The sequence below is a fragment of the Cygnus olor genome, chromosome 3 (genome assembly GCF_009769625.2).
Source record: "Cygnus olor isolate bCygOlo1 chromosome 3, bCygOlo1.pri.v2, whole genome shotgun sequence".
Taxonomy (NCBI): domain Eukaryota; kingdom Metazoa; phylum Chordata; class Aves; order Anseriformes; family Anatidae; genus Cygnus; species Cygnus olor.
Genome location: NC_049171.1, coordinates 54,302,640 through 54,323,160, shown reverse-complemented (window position 1 = coordinate 54,323,160; position 20,521 = coordinate 54,302,640). Strand labels below are relative to the sequence as shown.

The 20,521-nt window shown below is 34.8% G+C and overlaps 1 protein-coding gene across 1 annotated transcript in view; it reads left to right on the top strand.

Moving 5' to 3' along the window:
• The window catches only part of TBC1D32 (TBC1 domain family member 32), an 86,760-nt gene that overhangs the window by 26,385 nt on the left and 39,854 nt on the right, over positions 1 to 20,521 (top strand). The window contains 7 exon segments of the mRNA XM_040552477.1: positions 132 to 214; positions 1,747 to 1,885; positions 2,525 to 2,612; positions 4,132 to 4,250; positions 5,010 to 5,126; positions 7,596 to 7,684; positions 19,222 to 19,344. Of these exon segments, the coding sequence (XP_040408411.1) occupies positions 132 to 214; positions 1,747 to 1,885; positions 2,525 to 2,612; positions 4,132 to 4,250; positions 5,010 to 5,126; positions 7,596 to 7,684; positions 19,222 to 19,344 (758 nt within the window).

Below are 20,521 nucleotides of genomic sequence, written 5' to 3'. Positions count from 1 at the left end.
CACTGTTTTTTTTTTTTTTTTTTTTTTTTTTTAAGTAAAACAAGAGCAAGATCTGGAGCTTAAAAATGGTGTAAATAAACAAACAGTAAGAAGGGTTATTTATTACTATTATTATTATTTTAATTTCACAGATGAGCTTGCTTTCAGAAAGAGTACCCACTCCTGTAACCGGTGCAGACTCTACTTCATCAATAAGTCTAGAGTCAAAAAATGTGTAAGTGTTGATGCTTAATTTATGCATGTGCGCAAGCATGAATGGACATTGCTATTTTATTCACAATTCAACATTTTATAACCCTGCATTTTTTGGGGCTTTTGCCAGGAGCACGGTCATCCTAGCACGAGTCTCATTTGAGTGGCTCTGATGGGTTATTAATTTAAAACTCTTCTGCTGAATGGTATCTACACCCTCATAATACTGCATAGCAAGATTGCCTACATTCTGGCTGAAAGTCAGAATGTAGGCCATCTTACATGTTAAGACAAAGACATCCTGTCTTTTATATTGAAATTTAACGTCCCTTATATTCAGGTATATATGTATACCTGTATATTTCTTATCTGGAAGCATGCAGACCTGTGAGCCTTAAAATCGAGATTTATGTTCGTGTTAGTACAGACCCAGTTATTTAAGCAGATTTTTGATTATACTTTAACATAGATTTCATGTATAATTTGCAAACATACCACAACAGTTTTGACTCAAGCCTGTAGTGGTGGCATGTGAACTGGATAGCAATTCCAAACTAGTGGTAAAAAGAAATTCAGAGATGCAGAGCTCTTACTGAGGAGGCTATCACTAATCAGTACCATTGGCATAAGCTACAATTTCCTTCTATCATCTAGATTTTCTATTTCATTACAGAACGAGAGAAACTGATATATTTCTGGGTGAAATTTTTGCTTCAGAACACAACATGGCAAGGATTCTGCAGAAGTGATTAAAGTTTGGGGTAATGGTTGACTGCTATGAGAAAAGCTGCCAGCTGCACAAGGATAGGATTCTTAGTGATAGGAATCAAAAGGGAAATGAGAACTAGAAGCGAGAATCCACTAAGCAAGTGCTTTTAGGGAAGCAGAATCGTATGAGTCTAGTGATGCCTGAAGTGGTCGGTAGTACCTTGTCAAAGGTCATGGAATTAATTCACTTTTATTTTGGGGGACAGAATATTTTATAGGGCAGAAGGCATCATCATACTTGCTTCTTGTAATTGCTGTTCTCCCTGCCATGTTGGTAGAAAGTATTACTGCTCTTAAACAAAAAAAAAGAAACTGTTGTATATATGCACCTTATTTTCATAATTCTGTACTAATTTTCTAGCAGGAGTCTTTCTCTCTTCAAACATGGGTTTTTATTAGTTCCTCAAAGTGTTTTTACATCAGTGAGAAATTCTCTGCCAGCTTTGCCACTTTGCAACTGCCACATTAATGCCTTAAAAGTCTTGTCCAGAGTTAAACGGTAGATCATAGGTACATGTATGGATGACACAGGTCTTCTCAGTTCCCTGTTGCATCATCTGTCTGTTCTGTGCTCCTTCCTTACCATGTAACCTAATCCTTCTGCCAGGATGAGTTTGGATGTTTGCACATTATTATTATTATTTTTTTTTTTAAAGATAACATAGCCTACATGTAGTCAGGTGAATGAAACCTTTTGCTTTTTAAAGTTAATTTATCGTTTTTTTTTTTTTTTTTTTCACGATTTATTTTTATATATATGTAATGATTATTTTGCTATTCTTACAGTTTATTATGGGAAGAAACTTTGCTAGATGCCTTGTTAAATTTTTCTGCCACACCGAAAGGACTTTTTCTGCTTCATAGTACAGGGGCCATGAATGACTGTGTGAGCTTTATGTTCAACAGTTTATCAAAAAAACTCCAGGTAAGCGTTACAGAGCAGTTACAGTATTTCTTTCCTTTAATGGTTACAATAAATAAAGAAGAAATAATAAGAAAATAAATCCAGAAGCACTTTTGTCATTTATACTGCACAGAAAATTAATTTTAAATGTAGATAATGATCTTTGATGTTAGTGTCCCATAGATTTAATTTTGTTGGATGTTAACCATCTTTAGAATGCCATATATATAATGAGTTTTTATGACTTTTTACTGGGAAGTTCAAAGTGAAATCTTGTTGGTAGGCATTGTTGAAATCTAGATAAAATGTTAGCATGTAACCAAAAATCAGCTTATATGCATTTTAGGAGAAAAAATGTTATGGACATCCTACTGAAAGTGTGCAAAGAACATTGTAATACCAATGTTTTTAATTTGCTGATGTTGCATCTCCCAAACATAGTATTTAGCATTTAAATTTTGGTAAGATACTTTACTTGATGTTTTGTTTGGAATCTGACCCTGGCAAGTCTGTACAAGATCTGTTAACTGTTCAAGTCTAATATTACAGTGGATTAAATTCTATAAACATGTGTAAGAAATATCAATATTTAAGAGATCTTTTGAGAGTTTCATGTCCTCTGCCATACTAAATCTGTGCTTTTATATTTGTTACTAACAGACAAACAAATGTGAAGAGTTTGGTAATGGAGTGATTATTGCACAACTGGCAACAACACCAACAGGTGCAGTAGCTGTACAGAGTTCAGGTAATTTTAAGAAGGATGTTACAAGAATAGTTATGTGCTGTTGTCTTGCACAGTAGAAAAAAATGGTGGGAAAGATATTAAAAAGATGAACAGACTGGAATAATTATGCATTATTATCAAAGGCTCTTTAAATGCCTATTGTTTTATTATTATTATTATTATTATTCAGGGAAATTTATTCTTTCAGACTTCAAAGTCATTCACTTATCTTGATGAAGGTTTTTCCCCCCCCCTACGTTACACAAATTTTTATTTCATTGTTTTTGATTTCCAGAAATTTCCTGTTTCTGCATTTATGACTGTTAATATAATAATAATAATAAAAAGCTGTTAATAATTTGCAAGTACTTATTGATTGGCAGATCAGAATTATTAAGTGTTGATTTCTGTAATTTATATGCACTTTTCCATGGCTACTGACAGCTCAGAGTGAGAAGCTTCATAGACCTGAATGTCGTTTATGCTCTGGTGCAACAATGAGACAGAATTGAGATTTTTTTTGAATTCATGTTCAGAGAAATTAACTGTTGTAATACCACACAGGTGTCTAGATAGTCGTTGTGTTAATTAGAATCTTAGCAATAAAGTAAAGCTATCCTTGAGTTGCTAAGGAATTCAGTGAGGTACAGAAGTTGCATATATTCTCTTTGAGTATCTAGAAATGGTTGGTGTGTAATTAAAGTGACTTGGCTGAAAGATTATTACAAAGGCAGGGAAATTCTGCCAGTCAAGGAAACTGATTGTTATTTGTTTATTATTTATGCCTCTGGTATTTTTCAGAGAGCAGGGAGCAGACTTACTTGAGTAAATCCATCTGTCCTATTTAAGGTTCTCTTGCTTCTTATGGCCTTCAGCATCAAAGAAAAATGGTAGATCAAAAATAATCAGCATTGATTTTCAGCCCTTAGAGCAGGTTGTGTAATGTCTGTGAAGTTTATATTAAGTTTGTAATTTACACTTGGAGATTTCAAATGTAGATGGCTATTTTTCCTTTTTTTAAAAATATTATTGTTATTACTAAACTATTTAAATTCAGCTCATAGTGTTTCCCTTAAAAATATTTTTTCAGTCATTATGGTATGTTTTATACCATTTTCGTACTATAACTCATCAATAAATTGTGCGTATATACAAATTTACAATAACTCACCAATAAAACCCAGAGCCAATGTTAGCTAAGTCTTGAGAAGTTAACTTGTTAAGAAACATCAGCAGCTCATTTACATGAAACATGCAATTTATATAAATATCATCCTACTGTAGTACAATATTCTTTGTGAACTGCTACTGTAAAATTGAATATAAGCACACTGCTGTAGAAAGGTGATTTGACCAAAGGATTGAGAATAGAAGGGAGAGAGTAAGACTCAGGCAGTCTGTCTTGTGAAATTTTAGTCCACAATGTAGAAAATTTTGAGAATCTGGGTTAAAATTGTGGTGTAAAATGTTTTTTTTAATATGAAAATTGTTTTTCTGGTGTTCTTACCATTCTCACGATTAAAACAAAAAAATGTTTTAGGGTTTATAAAGGCCCTTGTAACTGAATTATGGACTCTTTTGGAGTGCGGAAAAGATGATGTGAGGATAACTCAACCCAAATCTACTCCAGTTGACCCTATTGACCAAAGCTGTCAGAAGGTGAGAAGTTAATTAATAATCTTCTTTACTGGCATGGAAAAAAACAGTACTGTATTTCAGATATTATGTTACATAACTTTCACTAGTCTTTTATTGCAACTATACCTGCTTTCTCTCATATGAGGCAAAATTGATATAATATGCTAGTCAAATAATGGTTAATTGAAAAAATTCTTCTGTTACATGGCGGATCACAATGCCAAGGTTCCATTAAAGGTGATATAACAGTAAATAGGCATGAGAGAAGTGAAATTCTCAAAATACTAGCTATCAGTTCAAGTCTTAAGTTACTGTAGTAAGATCAGGGAGAAAAATTTTGGGTTGCCAGGAGTTGGACTTGATGATCCTTGTGGGTCCCTTCCAACTCGGGATATTCTATGATTCTATGAAAAATGTGTTTTAGAGCATGCTGTGTCTCTAAAATTTAGAATTGCATGGTAGTACAAGTGTTAGGATTTTCAAAACAATTCTGAAGTTATTTCCAGAATTAAATTTCATTTATTCCATTGGAAAATGTTCAACTTTACTAAGCCACCACTTATAAAATTTGATTGCTTGTACATACTTCACAGAGACTAGTGAACTTTTTGATTGTATATACACCTGCCAGGTTTGCAGTGATTTTGGTAGCTCTATGTCAATTCCAGCCTACAAAGAAGGATAAGAACAAACTTAAAGTAAATAATTTTGAACATACATTTGGTTATACTTAGCTGACTAACAATACCTTTTGTCATCCTTTTTATTTTCTTTCTCTAGTCTTTTCTGTCTCTGATAAACTTGCTCACTTATCCTGCAGTTCTTGAGCTCCTGAGTAAACAGGATATACCAAATAAACCAATGTATTCACTCCGTGAAGTACCTACAGATATTATTGTAAGTAGAGTTTTATAGATTTTAAAGAAAAATAATAGTTACATGAGGATATTTTTATTGAGAATTATTACTGTAATAAAAAGTAAGTTATTTCTTCTCCTTTGAAATTTTCTGCCTTTTGTATTATATACAGCATGAGGGCAGTATATGCACGTATCAATTCATGTTAACCAAAATTTTCATTTTGAAATCCTAAAGATAATAAAAAAATTGGTGCCTAATTTAAAGATCCCATTTACTGGCTTGTATGAGAATGTGTTTTCCACAGAAAAAGTGACATACTTAGTTATCTCTGTGTGTGCATACATGCTAGCAAATGCTGGAAAACACCTATATTTGTATTTATATAATATTGCTTTATTACACTGTGGATTCAAAAATAAAAATAGAAGCACCTCAGGCTTACTTAATAGCACAGATGATTCATGCAAACAAAAAATCACTAACCGGAAAATTACTGATCAAGGCATATTTTAGTCTTAAGAAAAATAGTATTCTGTTAGTATCATTTGGTATTACTTCTTCCAGCCACAATCCATTTCTTTTTTTCTCATCTGTGAAGCACAGGCAAATTTAATCTGTGACCTTGAGTGGCAGTTAAAATTAGATCTTTGCTAATGAGCTAGCACTTTGAATGAATTGCTGTTGCATTAAAGTGTTTGCTTAGTGTAAGCTCTGGATTGGTGATAGTTTAAGTTGTTGTTTAGACTGTGTATGTCATAATAGTGTACATTATGTTTGGAAAGTATTCTCATAGGTTTTTTTTTTTTTGTTAACACTGTTTTGTTGATTTCAGGAGTGAATGGTGTGAAAAGTTTCTTTTTTTTTTCAATCCACTCAGTGTTGGTATGTCCACCGATAGATACTACTGCTCAGTCATAAAGTTACCTGAGGTACTGGAAGCAGGGGAGATGTATGCTGAAGATGATAAATATTTCAGAGTTTTCAGACTGGTGTAGATCTTTTTTTGTAGATCTTTTTTGTAGATTTTTTTTTATGACTTTTGAAAGCGTATGTTACTTTGGCTTTTGTGGAACTTGCAACAGTTTTCTGGAATTCTCTAGGTTTCCAGAAATAGCAATACTGATACGATTGTTTGAAATTCATAGGCTCGTAGAACGACTTGGCTTGGAAGGGACCTTAAAGATCATCTAGTTCCAACAACCCTGCCATGGGCAGGGATGCCATCCACTAGATGAGGTTGCCCAGGGCCTCACCCAACATGGTCTTGAGCACCTTCAGGGATGGGGCATCCACAGTCTCTCTGGGCAACCTGTTCCAGTGCCTCACCACCCTCTGAGTGAAGAATTTCCTCTTAACCTCTAATCTAAATCTTCCCACTTTTAGTTTAAAGTCATTCTCCCTTGTCCTGGCATTGTCTGCCCGATAAAAAAGTTGCACTCCATCTTTTTTTTAACCCCTTCTTTAAGTATTGAAAAGCTGCAATTAGGCCACTCCAGAATCTTCTCCAAGCTGAACATCCTCAGCTCTCTCAGCATTTCTTCATAGGAGAGGTGCTCCAACCCTCTGATGAACTTCGTGGCCCTCCTTTGGACCCATTCTAACAACCCCACATCCTTCTTGTGCTGGGGGCCCCAGACCTGGACACAGGACTCCAAGTGAGGCCTCACCAGGGTAGAGCAGAGGGGGACAATCCCTGCCCTCTCTCTGCTTATTACTCCTGTGTTGATGCAGCCCAGGATGCAGTTGGCCTTCTGGGCTGCAAGTGCACACTGCTGGGTCATGTCAAGCTTTTCATCCACCAGAACCCCCAAGTCCTTCTTCCCTGAATTTCCCTGAAGAGTTACAGATAAATATATTTTGGATGGGGTTTTCTCACCCAAGTAGTGTGCAAAAGTGGGTTGTGCAAGTCCAAGTTAGACACACAAGACTGTGTAGTTAACAGAAGGGAAATAGGCAGTTAAAGGGGGGTGTTCATCTAACATTAACATATAATGGTTGAGTCTGAGTACTCAGAAAACTCTATTACATTAGACGATATCCTCAACATTCAAGCCTAGTCATGGATGGCCTTGGATGCTGGCCTCTGAAAATAAGTGGCTGTGTTCTGAACCAGTGTTAGAGAGGGTGTTATACTAAAGAATTTGCTGTTCTTTTCATTAAATTAGATGTATACACATTTAAAACATTTCAAAAAAAACACAACAAAAAAACAGTTTAGCATTTGTCTCATGGTTTAATACTGAATAAGAACTCAAATACATGCCATGCCAGGATCTTTTTGTATATTCAGTGATTGTTTAAATCTAATTACTAAGTTATTTTCCAAACCTTCTCAATGGTTTCTTCTTGCCATTGACTTTATTTGGTGGAAAGCACCTCGTATTACAGAAATAATTTAAATATTTATTTTTTAATAATAGGTTTCATTTTATAGTAAACATCCTTAAAGAACTGTTATCTGTGTGAAATACAGAGGGTTTTTTTACATTTGTCTTTCTTTGGCAGGATATCATTGACAGGCTTATTATTTTGAATTCAGAAGCTAAAATTCATTCCTTATTCAGTTATGAACAATCACATATCTTTGGTTTGAGGTAAGATGCTCTTTTTTTATTCTCTGGTCACATTAACAAAATAGGATATAACATGCTTGGATGTGTTGCTTCTGATAAGATAATATTTGTTTTTTATTATTCATGAAGGTGAAATTCTACCACCCCCCCTTTTTTAACATAAGAAGATTGAATGAAAAATGTTCTACAAAATGAAAATAGCAATGAATCTAATCTTATTACCTGTAAATGGATATGTTGTAATATGATAAGCAATAATAGAAATTGCATGGTGTTATTTTGTCTAGCTGATTGAAAAGAACGTGTTACATCCATTGTAGTGCATGTAGTGCATAAAACAAAAATCATACTGAAGTACTAAAATAAGCTTTTTAAACTATATTTTAAACTATATGAGGTTTTATTATATCTAGTCTCCCTCTACTTAGAATTATTTTTTTAGTACATTGGTTTAATTATCACCAATTTCACCCATACTTATTTTGAAAATAGTACTATTAGATCACAATTATTTCTAGAACCTGAAGGAACATTAATGTTAGAAAACATGAACATGACAGTGTCAGCATATTTTAAGTGTTTTACAATATTTTAACATACTAATTAGATTTTCTGCATTTTTTGTGCTTTTTTCCCCCGTTTTCCAAAGATGTATATATAAATCCTTTAACTGACATATTTATTAGTAACATGTTTTGTGCAATTAAAATAAAAACTGTCTTGGATTGTACTTCATAGTATGGAAAATTTTGATAATCTTGCTTGGGCAGGGTATAGCCCAGTTGGTTAAGGACAACAACATTAGCTTTCTGCAACTGTATCTTTACTTTAATATCAAAGTAAAATTATTTTATACTATGTATGACTAACAATAAGATGTAGTGTAATTTGCTGATAAGTATGAACATGGAAGATACGAACAGTGGCAGAATTTATAGGTGGGAGATAAGATGATTTTGTCTTCTAAATCGGGAGTTATAAATGTTGTTTGGGGGAAATCAGTGGTTGGATAGGAATGAGAAATCCTAAGATATTATTTGAAAATTAACGTGTTATGAGGCATTTAGGTTTATCCTGACTCCATAAAAAGCTTGACAGAATCCCCATTGACATAAATAAAGGTGAGGGAAAGTGAGCTGTTTTAAAGTTTAAAATAATAATTTGCTTTTAGATTGTGTTCTAGACTTATAAGGTAAAAGAACGCACTTCTTGTACCGTGATATTGGAATGCTTTTCTTTGTAGGCAAAAATGATTTACTGAATCTGAGCACATAAGCAGTTGACTCCCATGCTGTAAGGCAAAGGCTGTTATACAAATCCATGAATCGTGGTGAAGTTGTGTTTAATGCTTACAACATTTTTAACACAGCCTCTACTCTGTGAGGTAACAGAACTACCCGTAACTACACATACGAGCAATGTAAAAAACTCATCCATAATCAGTCAAAAGAAGCCATATGGTTGAGCAGATAAGATGGGCTTTAGAGTTCACTGTGGAAATGGCATTTTCTGCTGAAAACAAAGTCAAAAAACAAGCAGAAATCCAGAAGATGTCTGATATTCCTCTTTTCACTTCATATGCAGAGCCAAATTGCCAGATTCTTTTTTTTTTAAATTTTTATTTTTGTTGTTGTTCAAAAGTCCTGTTACCTTCTTACCCCTTCATTGCCTTTCCTATAAAAGAAGGGATGATTCAAGTCTAGGGATTATAATACAGGCCTGTGTACACCAAAAAAAAAAAAAAAGAAAGAAAAAAAAAGTAATGAACTATTTTGTTATTGATTAAATAGCCTTTTATGAGCATGTGGGGCTTGCTGTTATTTTTTTTTTCCAAATAATTGAGAATTGGCACATACAAGCCTTTTATTATCGCAAATTCAAATGCCTGCACAAAACAAATATATACTATTATGTAGTTACTCAAAATTTTCTATTGCAATAATACTGGAATTCTGAATGAATCTGGTATTTGCCGTGCTTATGGTATTGTTTACAGTATTATGCCTTGCAAGAAACCCTAGTCTATATTATTTTAATATGAGAGGTATACAGTTACTGTTAAATACATTTTGAAAGTGAGTTCCATGAGCTTTTCTGTGAACCCTGCTGACTACAGACATCTGTGTTCTGAAAAGTAAACCTTGTCTTGTGTACTTGGTATGCTCCTTGACCAAATCCCATCAAGAATATCAAGCTTAGCAGCAGTTAGATCAAATACAGTATCAGATGTTGAACAGATCTGAAAATGTAGACAGTTCATTAAAAGGAGCAAAAGAGCTGTATTTCTCTGCTGCTATGTAGAAATAAAACACTTAAATTTTTGTGATAACTGCGATATTGAAAAACTGAACTGTTTTGTGACAGTAGGATTTTGGTGAAATGTTTACCTAGATTATGTTTTCCCACTGAATTTAATACCAGTAAACAGCCCAAACCACTTTCTCTAATTTTTAACAGCATCTGCACAGCCATGTACTTTGATATTTGGTCAGGTACCATTGTACTGTGGCTTGCCTAGAGCCGAGTGCTGAAGTTTGATCTGTTTACTTATGCTCTGAGGTCCTGTAAAACCTTTCTATTGCTCAAAAGTATTACCAAATTGTTTATTTAAATGTTAAGCAACTTCTGCCATTTACAACTATATTTTCTTCATGTGTGTACTGTGCTTCAGTGATTTAAAATTGTTTAGTTTATTAACTGTTTAACTATATGCAATTTAAAATATATAGGTGTTTCCATGGTTTATTTAATCAAAAAAAGTATAGGTGTATCCATTTATCTCTTCAGTGTTATTATTATATTTTCTGGTGGCTGATTGTTTTAATTTTGAGTAAGTATGAATTCTGAACTATTACACTGATGGACAGCTCTGCAGAGACTCTACTGACAACTTTCCTTTTCACGCTTTCCTCCTCTGAGAAGTAGTGTTCATGCAGAAGAAATCAAAGGGAAATTGTAGGGAAGCTTGATATGGTTTTGCATAGCCAGTATCTTTTAGCCTATAAAGAATGTTCCTGAGAGTGCATTTGTACAGACAAGTAAATATCAGTTCCACAGCAAGTCATCCTAGTGGGAGGCTCCTTTTTGTAACTCTCAGCTCGGAAGTGGTTTGGCCTAAGAACTTTCTTCAGTAGGCACGGATGGTTCATTGTTCCTGGACTTTTGGCAGATCATTTCTGATTTGATCCAGAGAGATCCAAAGGCTCTTGGATCTTGATTTTTTGAAGCCCCTTGAGTCTTAACGTTTCAGGTGCTCTCAAGTGTAGTTTTCTGAGGACATTTCTAGGTGTCCGCTTTCTAGTCAGCGATTAAACAGGTAATTTCTTGACCCACAAAGGTGAATGACATAAATCCCATACATTATTTGGTGATGGAGCACTGGAATATGTTGCCCAGAAAGGCAGTGGAGTCTCCTTCCTTCGACATCTTCAAAAACCACTTGAACATGGTACTCGGCAACCTGCTTTCTAGGTATCTGACCTCCAGATGTCCCTTCCAAACTTAATCATTTTGTGATTTTCCAATTAAATCCGTTTTTTTTTTTTTTGTTTGTTTTTTTCTGATCTGGTTTTCTTTTATTGCAGCTATTGCATACTTCCAGGATAAGATCTATTCACCTGAAGGCACTTTTCGTATTTTTTTATATTATTATTATTCAAAGAGGGAAACTTTAGACAAGAAATTGGAGATAAGAATAGAAAAATGAAAGTACATAGTTCCTAATGTATATATAGAATGATTTTCAAACTGTCAGTTCAACTTCAAGGCAGATTTGGACTTATTTAGAAGCAGGAGGAAGTTTTTCAAGCAGCCAATATTGGCTGATAAAAGAACATTGAAGACTGTTTCAGCCACTGTTTTGTACAGCCTGAAAACCTGGGTGCATAGGAACCCATACAAAAATTCTTCGCAGACTTTCTATTTTAGAAGATTCTTAACTTAAATTGCCATCAGAGCACAAATCCTAGGAAAAGGGAATTCACAGCAGTAATCAAAGTAATAAATTTTAATGTTATATTTATGGAGAGAATTTTGTTAATTTAATGATCAACTTAATTTCTTTGATATAAACACATACATTGATTGTATCTTAAAAGTTACTGGATGTGAGAGAGAACAATTTTCATAAAGGTGTGACAGTAGATATCTTAACCACCTCCCTTTTAAGGCTGATCTCTTTGAATCACTGTAATTTTATTAACAAAGGAGTTGAGTAAACAGTGGTAACATACTTTTTCTTTCAGACCAATGAATATCCGGCATCAAGGCAACTTATATAGTATTTCAGTAGAGTGAATACATCTGTGAGTTGAGTTTTTTCTCATGCTGAAAAAATATATGCATTATATATGTATTTTCAAAGCCTCTGCCTAAAGCATTATTCAGGCATTAACATATAGCAGTGCTCTCTATTCAGAAATCCAGTTTTCTGTGAATTTTGGAGTTATACTGTATTGTTAACTGGATTAAAGCATGGCAAAGTACCAATTTTTTACCTTAGATAACCAACCCCCAGTCTCTAAAAATATCAAGACTCCAAAACAAGTTCAAAGGTATCCAGTCAGTTCTGACTTGCATAAAACAGAAGAGGAACAGCGTTACTGAGAGTAGACATAAACATGGTTTCCTGTTTCTTTTTTTTCTTATCAATCTTACATTCTTACATACATATACCACTACCCCACCCCCTTTTTTTTCCCATAGGGGATTTTTTTGGTTATAAGTCGGTAAAGCTCCTAAATGTTATGAAGTCAAAAGATCTTTTGTATGTACTTTCAGAATGAGAAGAATATTTGTTGTTAGCCCTGCACTTTTCATTGAAACACCTCGTGCTAGTAGGCATTAAGCAAAAATAACAGTACTCTGTTCAAGAGTTTGAATTCCTGCAGGAAAGTACCTGGAGAACTCAGAGAATCAAATCCTCTTCCTTCAGATAGGCAAACTGGAGCTGTTTAATTTTAAAGACGAAATGTGCTTGCTTAGCATTACAGACTTCTGAAGACAGTCTGTTTTGTAGAATCATAATTTGAACTGCAATGAAAAGTAGATTAATTTCAGGCATGTGTAAGGTAAGGCTGAAAAAAGAGTGTTTGTTACAGTGCTCTGTATGGTTCTTTTAAATTTATATATGTTTATGCAAAATTAGAAAAAACTGGAAATATTAGTCTAAGTCACATGTTCGTTGGTATCAGCTTCAAGTTGTAGAGCTATAGAGCTTGCCACAGTAGAAAGTGGGTATTGGATTATTATTGGATTAGTGTAATAAATATTCTGACATAGTTAAGTTGCATTTTTTTTGTTGTTTCATAGTATATCACAGTGAATACATTTTTTTCTTCTAATGCTCTTTTTTTATTTGCTGAATGGGTGCAGAAGATTATAAAAATGCATTGTATCTATTTCTATTGTTCTACAAAATTAGTAAGTGAAAGATTAGGAAAGAAAATTTTAATGGCTTATACTATATTGACATCAAAATCAATCAGCTTCTTGAAATTTGCCTCAAAACAGAATGTATTAGTCAAAATTTCCTCTAGTGCACTCGAGTGAAATCCAAGTGAATGAATTAAATCCTACAGGAGCTGGGAGACGAACAAATATATGATTGTTAGGCAAGAGATAACTTTGCATGTTTAGGAAAAATAGATAATAAACACTCCTGCATTCTTTTACTATTTTCATCAGCATTGTAAACATGCCACCATAAATATAATTGCATTTTAATAATGAGGTAGCTGCTGCATATGAAATAATTTGTTTCTTTTGTACTTATGTGTATTGTTAATTAAGAGCATTTGACTGTAATGCTTGTAACACAACAGAACGGGTATTGATTATCATGTTTTATAAAGGTAAAATGTATGAATCGTTATAATTCTTTTTCCTTAGGTCAACATGCTATTTAGATTGACCTCTTTTTATTAAAAAGCCTTATGATTAGCAGAAGGTTTTCTTATAATTCTTCAAGATCTCATGCATTTCAAATTGAAGGAAGACTTTTTATTTAAAACTGTTTTCTTTATATGTCTTATATCTTCTATTTAAACAAATTAAACTTCCCATTTAGAAAACGCAGTATTCTTTTACCAGTTTCATTTTTTTTCCCACCTTCCTTGTTGTAACTCTTGTCTTCCACATATCTGTCTTCTGAATATACTTCCCATGAGCCCATGAACACTGTTGTCTAATGTGTCTGATAAATCTTTTGATCACTAGCATTTGAATGACAGGGCTAGGACATCAAGTCCTGCAACAAAATTTGTGATGCTATTGGCTGGATGTACTGATGAAATTCTTCGCATGACACATCCTATGTCATTCAACATCATTATGTATTTGGGAATGAAAGCAAGACATGTTCCTTGAGTTCCTTCTCTCAAGGGGAGAAAAGGGTATGGTGAGAGGGGGGGGAATTGTGTCCAACATTATTTCTTTTTTCCTCTGATTCTACCAGATTCAAATTCAAATCTTATGTTGGAAACACGAAGGACTGTGTAATCCTCCATTTATTTTATACCAAGCCTTTTAAAGTTGAATAAGGAGAAGTGTTTAATAATTAGCGAGCCATTTTTACTATTTTAATTGAGTTTTCAGTTTAGCAAGTGATATGCAATTCTTTGGAAACCAGCCTCTTCCCACTGGAAGTGCATGCTGTGTGTGTGTGTATGGGGAAGACTTGATCAGTAATGGTCACTGGAGAGTGCACATACGTCCTGTAAATCTGACCCCTGTTTAATAATCTAAAAGTACAAGAGGACAGAGTCTACATTACTAGTGATGGGGAGCTACAACAAGATTATGTTCATCTGCTTCCACATTACATAGTTAGTTTGTATGCTAATATATTTGTTAAGTGTATTAATGTAGAACAACTTATACTGAATGGAATGGGAACAGCAGATTCTGTGATTGGATTCTATCACTTTTTTTTTTTTTCCTTCATACATGCTGGGGGAAATTAAAACACTTCACTTCCTGAAGTTTACAATCAGCTTCACTTTGAGTCCTCTAGGCTGGCAAGTGAGGCTCATGAAAAGCATTTCTGTTTGTCTAGGGAGACTCTTACCATTAGCAATCACATTACATGTGATTTGTAAATACATTGGGTTGCTGAAGTGCTCTTTTGAAAATCTTTTCATGAGGAAAACATTATAAGAAATACATAAGTCCCTGAGCTCCCTTACTGGGAAAAACGTGACTACCCGAAGGTAGTAGCTTCCAATGGCCCAGGCATCAGAGGCGTAACTCAGGGTATTGATAAATACTCTGTACCCACATCATCTCGTATTTTTTCAATACCCCTATCAGCTTTGCTTTCAGTGGGACAATTAAAAGCCTTGATTCTTTGAAAAGACGATGTGTGGAGGCATGCTCTCTCTGCTCATTATTACTGACTTCTGTTCAGTCTGTAAAGGCAGCTTGTGAAGCTTCCAAGTGCCCATTGTGCTCTAAAGCCAACTAGGTGGATTTTGGTTTCTTTTTGCTAGCCTTTTGTACTGGTCTGGCACACATGATAGTAACTGCAACTCACTTTTTAGATCAGTGTTCTCACTGGAGCTCAGGCAGTTACTCAAGAGTAATAAAAAATAAATCAAATTGGTAATGTAAGCTTCGATGTTAAACATTTTAATGTTAATCACCTATGATGATGACATTGGAATTATTTAATGAAAATTTTGCTTTGGGTTTCTATGTTGGTATCCATATTCATTAGCAAGAAGGAAATTCTGCTACTGCAAAGAGGTCCCAATCCTCATTTTCCCCTCATGTTTTTAATATTGATTTCTGGGAGAGAAACAAAGACCCATACTCTCTATAAAAGTTATGCTGTATATTTACACTGAGCTGAATCTTCCATGCCTGTGTTTAGAGCAGGCAGTAACTGCAAGCCAAAATAAAACCTTTTTCTGAAGACCAATTTTAGCTCACCATTTTGGGGTCACATCACTGGAATGACTTACAGAAATGTACATGTCAATGTACATGTTTCAGGTTTGGCTAACCATTGTTCCCTGCCTGAACAGACACGTTATTGATATAGCAGTATAGATTACTTCGGATGTGCCAGATTCTTTTTTCCCTATGGTGCATGGACTGCTTCTGTTTATGCCATATTTTTTTTTATATTATTTTGCTTGGACAATGTACTGTGTCTGGCTGCAATGGAGGTAATTTTCTTCACAGACACCTATGTGGTGCTGTGTTTTGGATTTGTGCCTAAAATGGTGTCGATAACACCCCAGTGTTTTGGCTGACTCTGTGTGAGTACTGCTCAGGAGCAGGGCTTTCTCTTTATCCCACTTCCCAGCAAGTAGGCTGGTACGCAGGAAGATAGGAATGAACACAGCCAGAACAGCTGACCCAGACTGGCCAAAGGGGATATACTGTATAATGTCATACTCAGCAATAAAAACTGAGGTGAGGTGGGATGGGAAGTTGGTCTTGAAGACAGCTGTTGCTGCGAGACTGGCTGGGAGTTAGTCTGCTTTTGGGAAGTGGTGTGTGATTGCCTTTGCATCACCGTTTTTTTCTTCTCTGCCCCCCCCCCCCCCCCCCCCCCCCCACCCCCCCCCCACCCCCCCCCCCCCCCCCCCAATCTTTCCTTTGCTTTTTAAATTGCCTGTATTTACCCATGAGTTTTCTCACTTCAACTCTTCTGTTTTTCTCTCCAGTCCATTGGGGAGTGAGCAAGAACTGTGTCGGTGCGTAGTTGCTGGTGAGGTTCAACCCACCACAGACAGTACAACTACCGTATCCTACTTTATCCAACAGTATATCTTACATGTTTTGCTGCCAAGGGAGTACTTGCAGATATCCCCGAAGTGAGAACAGAGTATCAGATTGGGATTGGAAAGAACGTGTTAGGAAAGTAAGGACGAATAGTCTACGGGGTGTAGTGAGAGCTGGAGAAAACCAGAATTGGGTTTATCCATAATAAAATACTGTGTGAGAAAAGTATCACTTGAAGTTGGGAAAAAATAGACAACTGAGAAAATGGGAGTACAAAGAATATATATACATATATTTTTTAAAGGAAACTCGCAGGAGAAAAGTGAGAAGAATAAGATATCTTCAAAATGTGTGCTTTTTAGTAAATCAGAAATTTATGTGTGGTTTTATTATTTTGTTATTTTTAGGTGAAAAAATAGGTAACTTATTTTTTTTATTATTTTTTTTTTATTTTTTTTTAGCAGCTAGATTTCTATTTCCCATGAAGGACTGACTGTTCTGCTATAATTCTAGAAATCATTATGATTCCATCTACCAAAACCAAGGGGATAGCCAGTTTACATAGTTACACAAGTACCAGTTAGCATGCTTTCTTTCAGACTAGAAATTGCTACTCTGAAGTAGCAGTTGTGATTGTAAGTTGAAGGGGAAGAATTCAGGAAGCACCCTCCAAGAAAGACAGCAATGACATGGGACAGGAAATGCAGAATTCAGAAACCAAATTATTTATCATTGCCATATTTTCACAACTATGATACATATTTTGCCTTTCTCTGAATTTCTTTAAAAATCACTGTTCTATAAAAGACTGCCCTCAGATGATGTTTTGTTTTATCTGTACTGCGTTTTCTTCCTGGGAGTATGGTATATCTTACTAATCATTTTCACATAATTATACAATCATTTGGGATTGGAAGGGACATTGGAGATTGTCTAGTCCAACTGCTCTGCTCAAAGTATGTTCAACTAGAGACATTGCTCAGGGCTGTGAACAGGCTGATGTACAGTATCTCCAAAGCTGGAAATTCTGCAACATCTCTAGGTAACCTATTACAGTGTTTCACCACCATCACAGTATGTTAAAATGGAATTTCCTATATTTTGCTTCATGCCCATGGCCTCTCTCCCTTTCAGTGGGTACCACTGAGAAGGGTCTGGCTCCATCTTCTTCATACTCTCTAATCAGCTTTTTATGTACATTGTTAAGAACCCTGCAAAGCCTTCTCTTTTCCAGACTGAACAATCACAGCTTTCTCAGCCACTCTCTGTGTTAGATGGCCTAAACCTCTAAAACCTCATTTGAATGCTCAAGCAGAGGCAGTTCATGTTAGTCTCTTACATTTTGTCATTTATCCTACCACTATCCCTTCTGTTTGGCTATGGTTTGTTTTGTTTTTCTGCTCTGCCTTGTGTACCAAAGATATTCTAAGCATTCTTAGCCATCAGTATTCTCCTGGCTGTTTTTGACTGCTGGAAACCTCAAACAGGTTCTTTACCATTTAAAGTCATCATACTTAATGGGAGAAATGGTCCATCTTCATAATGGTTCCAATGCTCTTTTTGTGGATTTTTCTCCTATATAGCAATAAAAAAATATAGTTGAACTATCATTTCTTCTTTTGTGATTTAGAGAAGTACTGAGAATGAATCAATGGCAGGAAGTAGTTCATGTAAAATAAGTAGAACATGAAGAAATTTGAAATTGAATGGTTTAAAGTAATGCTAAAAAAGCAGCAACAACAAAAAAGACATACTGTCATCATGTCTATTTACTCCTTGGTCACAATTGTTTGAATTTGCAGGTGTTAAATTATTTATGGATGGCCCAAGAATTTTTGCTATTGTCAGTAGAAGCATATTGGGAACTACATGGAAGAAATGAGCATTGACTAACAGATGAAAAATTTCAAACAATATGTATTCTCTAGTTCATACAAAGTCTTAATGTGAATGCAAAATATAATGCTGATCAGACAATTTATGATGAGTTTTATGATTGTGATAAAACAATATAAGAGTAACAACAAGAATAACATAGTTGTATCATTTTCCATGAACAGGAAGCCTTCAATCCAATTACTTTGTTTCTGTGTTATAGTGAACAGGTTAGTTAAAAATAAATAAAAAAAATTTGGAATTGACCTGGCTCAGATTTATATGAAATATGTTGGATTAGTTTCACTGTTAATTTACTTTGAAGTTACAAAACAAAATTGTATGTAATGTGCTGTCATGCTATTGTGATTATTGACTTAATTTACCATTTTTTTTGCTTTTCTGAAATAAAAAAGTAGATTTGTTGGTTCTGTTGCATGTTAAATCTTTTATTGCTTTTGAGCTGTGTTAAATTTGATAGTACAGAAGTGTTTAAGAACCTATTTTCTAAAGGAAAGATGTATTTTTATCTTGTCTCTCCCTGATGCCTGCACTGCCCATGGTAACCCAATTTTGAGTTACCTTACCTATTATATAATTTCTTCACATGTCCTATGGAATGTCTTATTAAGTCTGTGTCACTTCTGTGTTCTGTGATAGAAATTCAAAACCAGACTGAGGTGACCAGTGATTATTTCTATGGTTGTTCAGTGCACATGTAATATCTATTGAGAACCCGTTCCCTGTTTGTTCAAGGCTGTGACACTTGAGTGGCTAAAGAGGATACAGAGTTGTTCCTGACCCAGTTCTGTCTGGGTATTTTTCAGATACTCAAAGTCCTCCCCCCCACCTCCCTCACCCCATTTTGAGATCTCATAAACATGTTCACCTTTGTCTTATCCTGCATTACTGGAATTCTGACTGATGCGCTATCACTTCGATGTGTCCTGCAGGTTGTTAAATGTGCTTTGCTGTGAGCTTAATACCCTTTTGTTCTTGGAGACTCGCTATAAAGTGTCACAAGTTTTACTAACTGCTCAGGAAGAAAATGTCACAGAAACTTCAGAAGGACCAGGGTAAGAACTGACCAATGTAAATGTTATTTTAATTGTCAGACTTTTCTCCTGAGTATGTATGAATACCTCAGTGACTTTAAACATACAGATGCTCTCACTGTAGTTGACATCTAATGTATAAAAGTTTACTTACATGCATGTTTATCATCAGTCTTAAATTATCAGAAGATATTTTGTTCTTTTTCCTACTTCCAACTCAACTGTGTAAAAGTGAAAGGCATGTATTTTCCTCTTTTTAATTTGCATTAATCTTAAGTTATTTTTTTGATTTTAAAAAGGGAGTGCAAAATTTATGGGTGTAATTATGCCTTTTAAAATTACTTGATATATAAAATTACTTGATATGTAATTATGCCTTTTAAAATTACTTGATATACATACTTTTATGTATATAATATAAAGTAAATAAAATAAATAAAGTAAATATAAAGGCATATTAAAGGCATCATCAGTACTTTGATTTTTTTTTTTTTTATTTGTACCTTTGTCAGCTCTCCAACTTCTGTGAGATTCTATTGCTCACTTTTAAGTAAAATTGCACAATTTATCTTTTAAAAAGTGAAAGTGTATTTTGGGGACTGAAGTGGATGGTCATTTAGTCCCAAACACTTTGTCCTTTCTCTCAGCATATTTAATGTTAAGAACTTAACTCTTTCTGTTTGCTGTATGGGACCAGTACAGAGCTTGAATCAAACAGTATGGGCTAAATCTCAGCAGATAAACATTATTGTTATATACTATTTGAACAGGAGACCTATTGTTTCCTTAAACAATAGATACTGTATTCTAAGAAACTTGGTGTATAAAAATTGATTTTAAGTCCTTTAAAAAAAATTTGCACCCTGAGCTACACATTGATTTAAGATGGCAAGTTAGGTGTGCATAAGTTCTGAATAACTGCTTATTTGGGAAAGCAGAAATTGCTGATAGGCCAAAAAAGGAACAGATTTTGATGCTGTCAACTGTTTCTGCCCTAGTTACTGAGCATGTGGGCATAACAAAGCTTGAAGTTTTAGAATCATAGAATATCACAAGTTAAAAGGGACCAACGAGGATCATTGAGTCCAACTCCTGGGTCCCCAAAGGACCACCCAAAAAATCAGACCATGCGTTTGAGAGCAATGTACAAATGCTTCTTGAACTCCGGCAGGCTTGGTGCCATGACCATTTCCCTGGG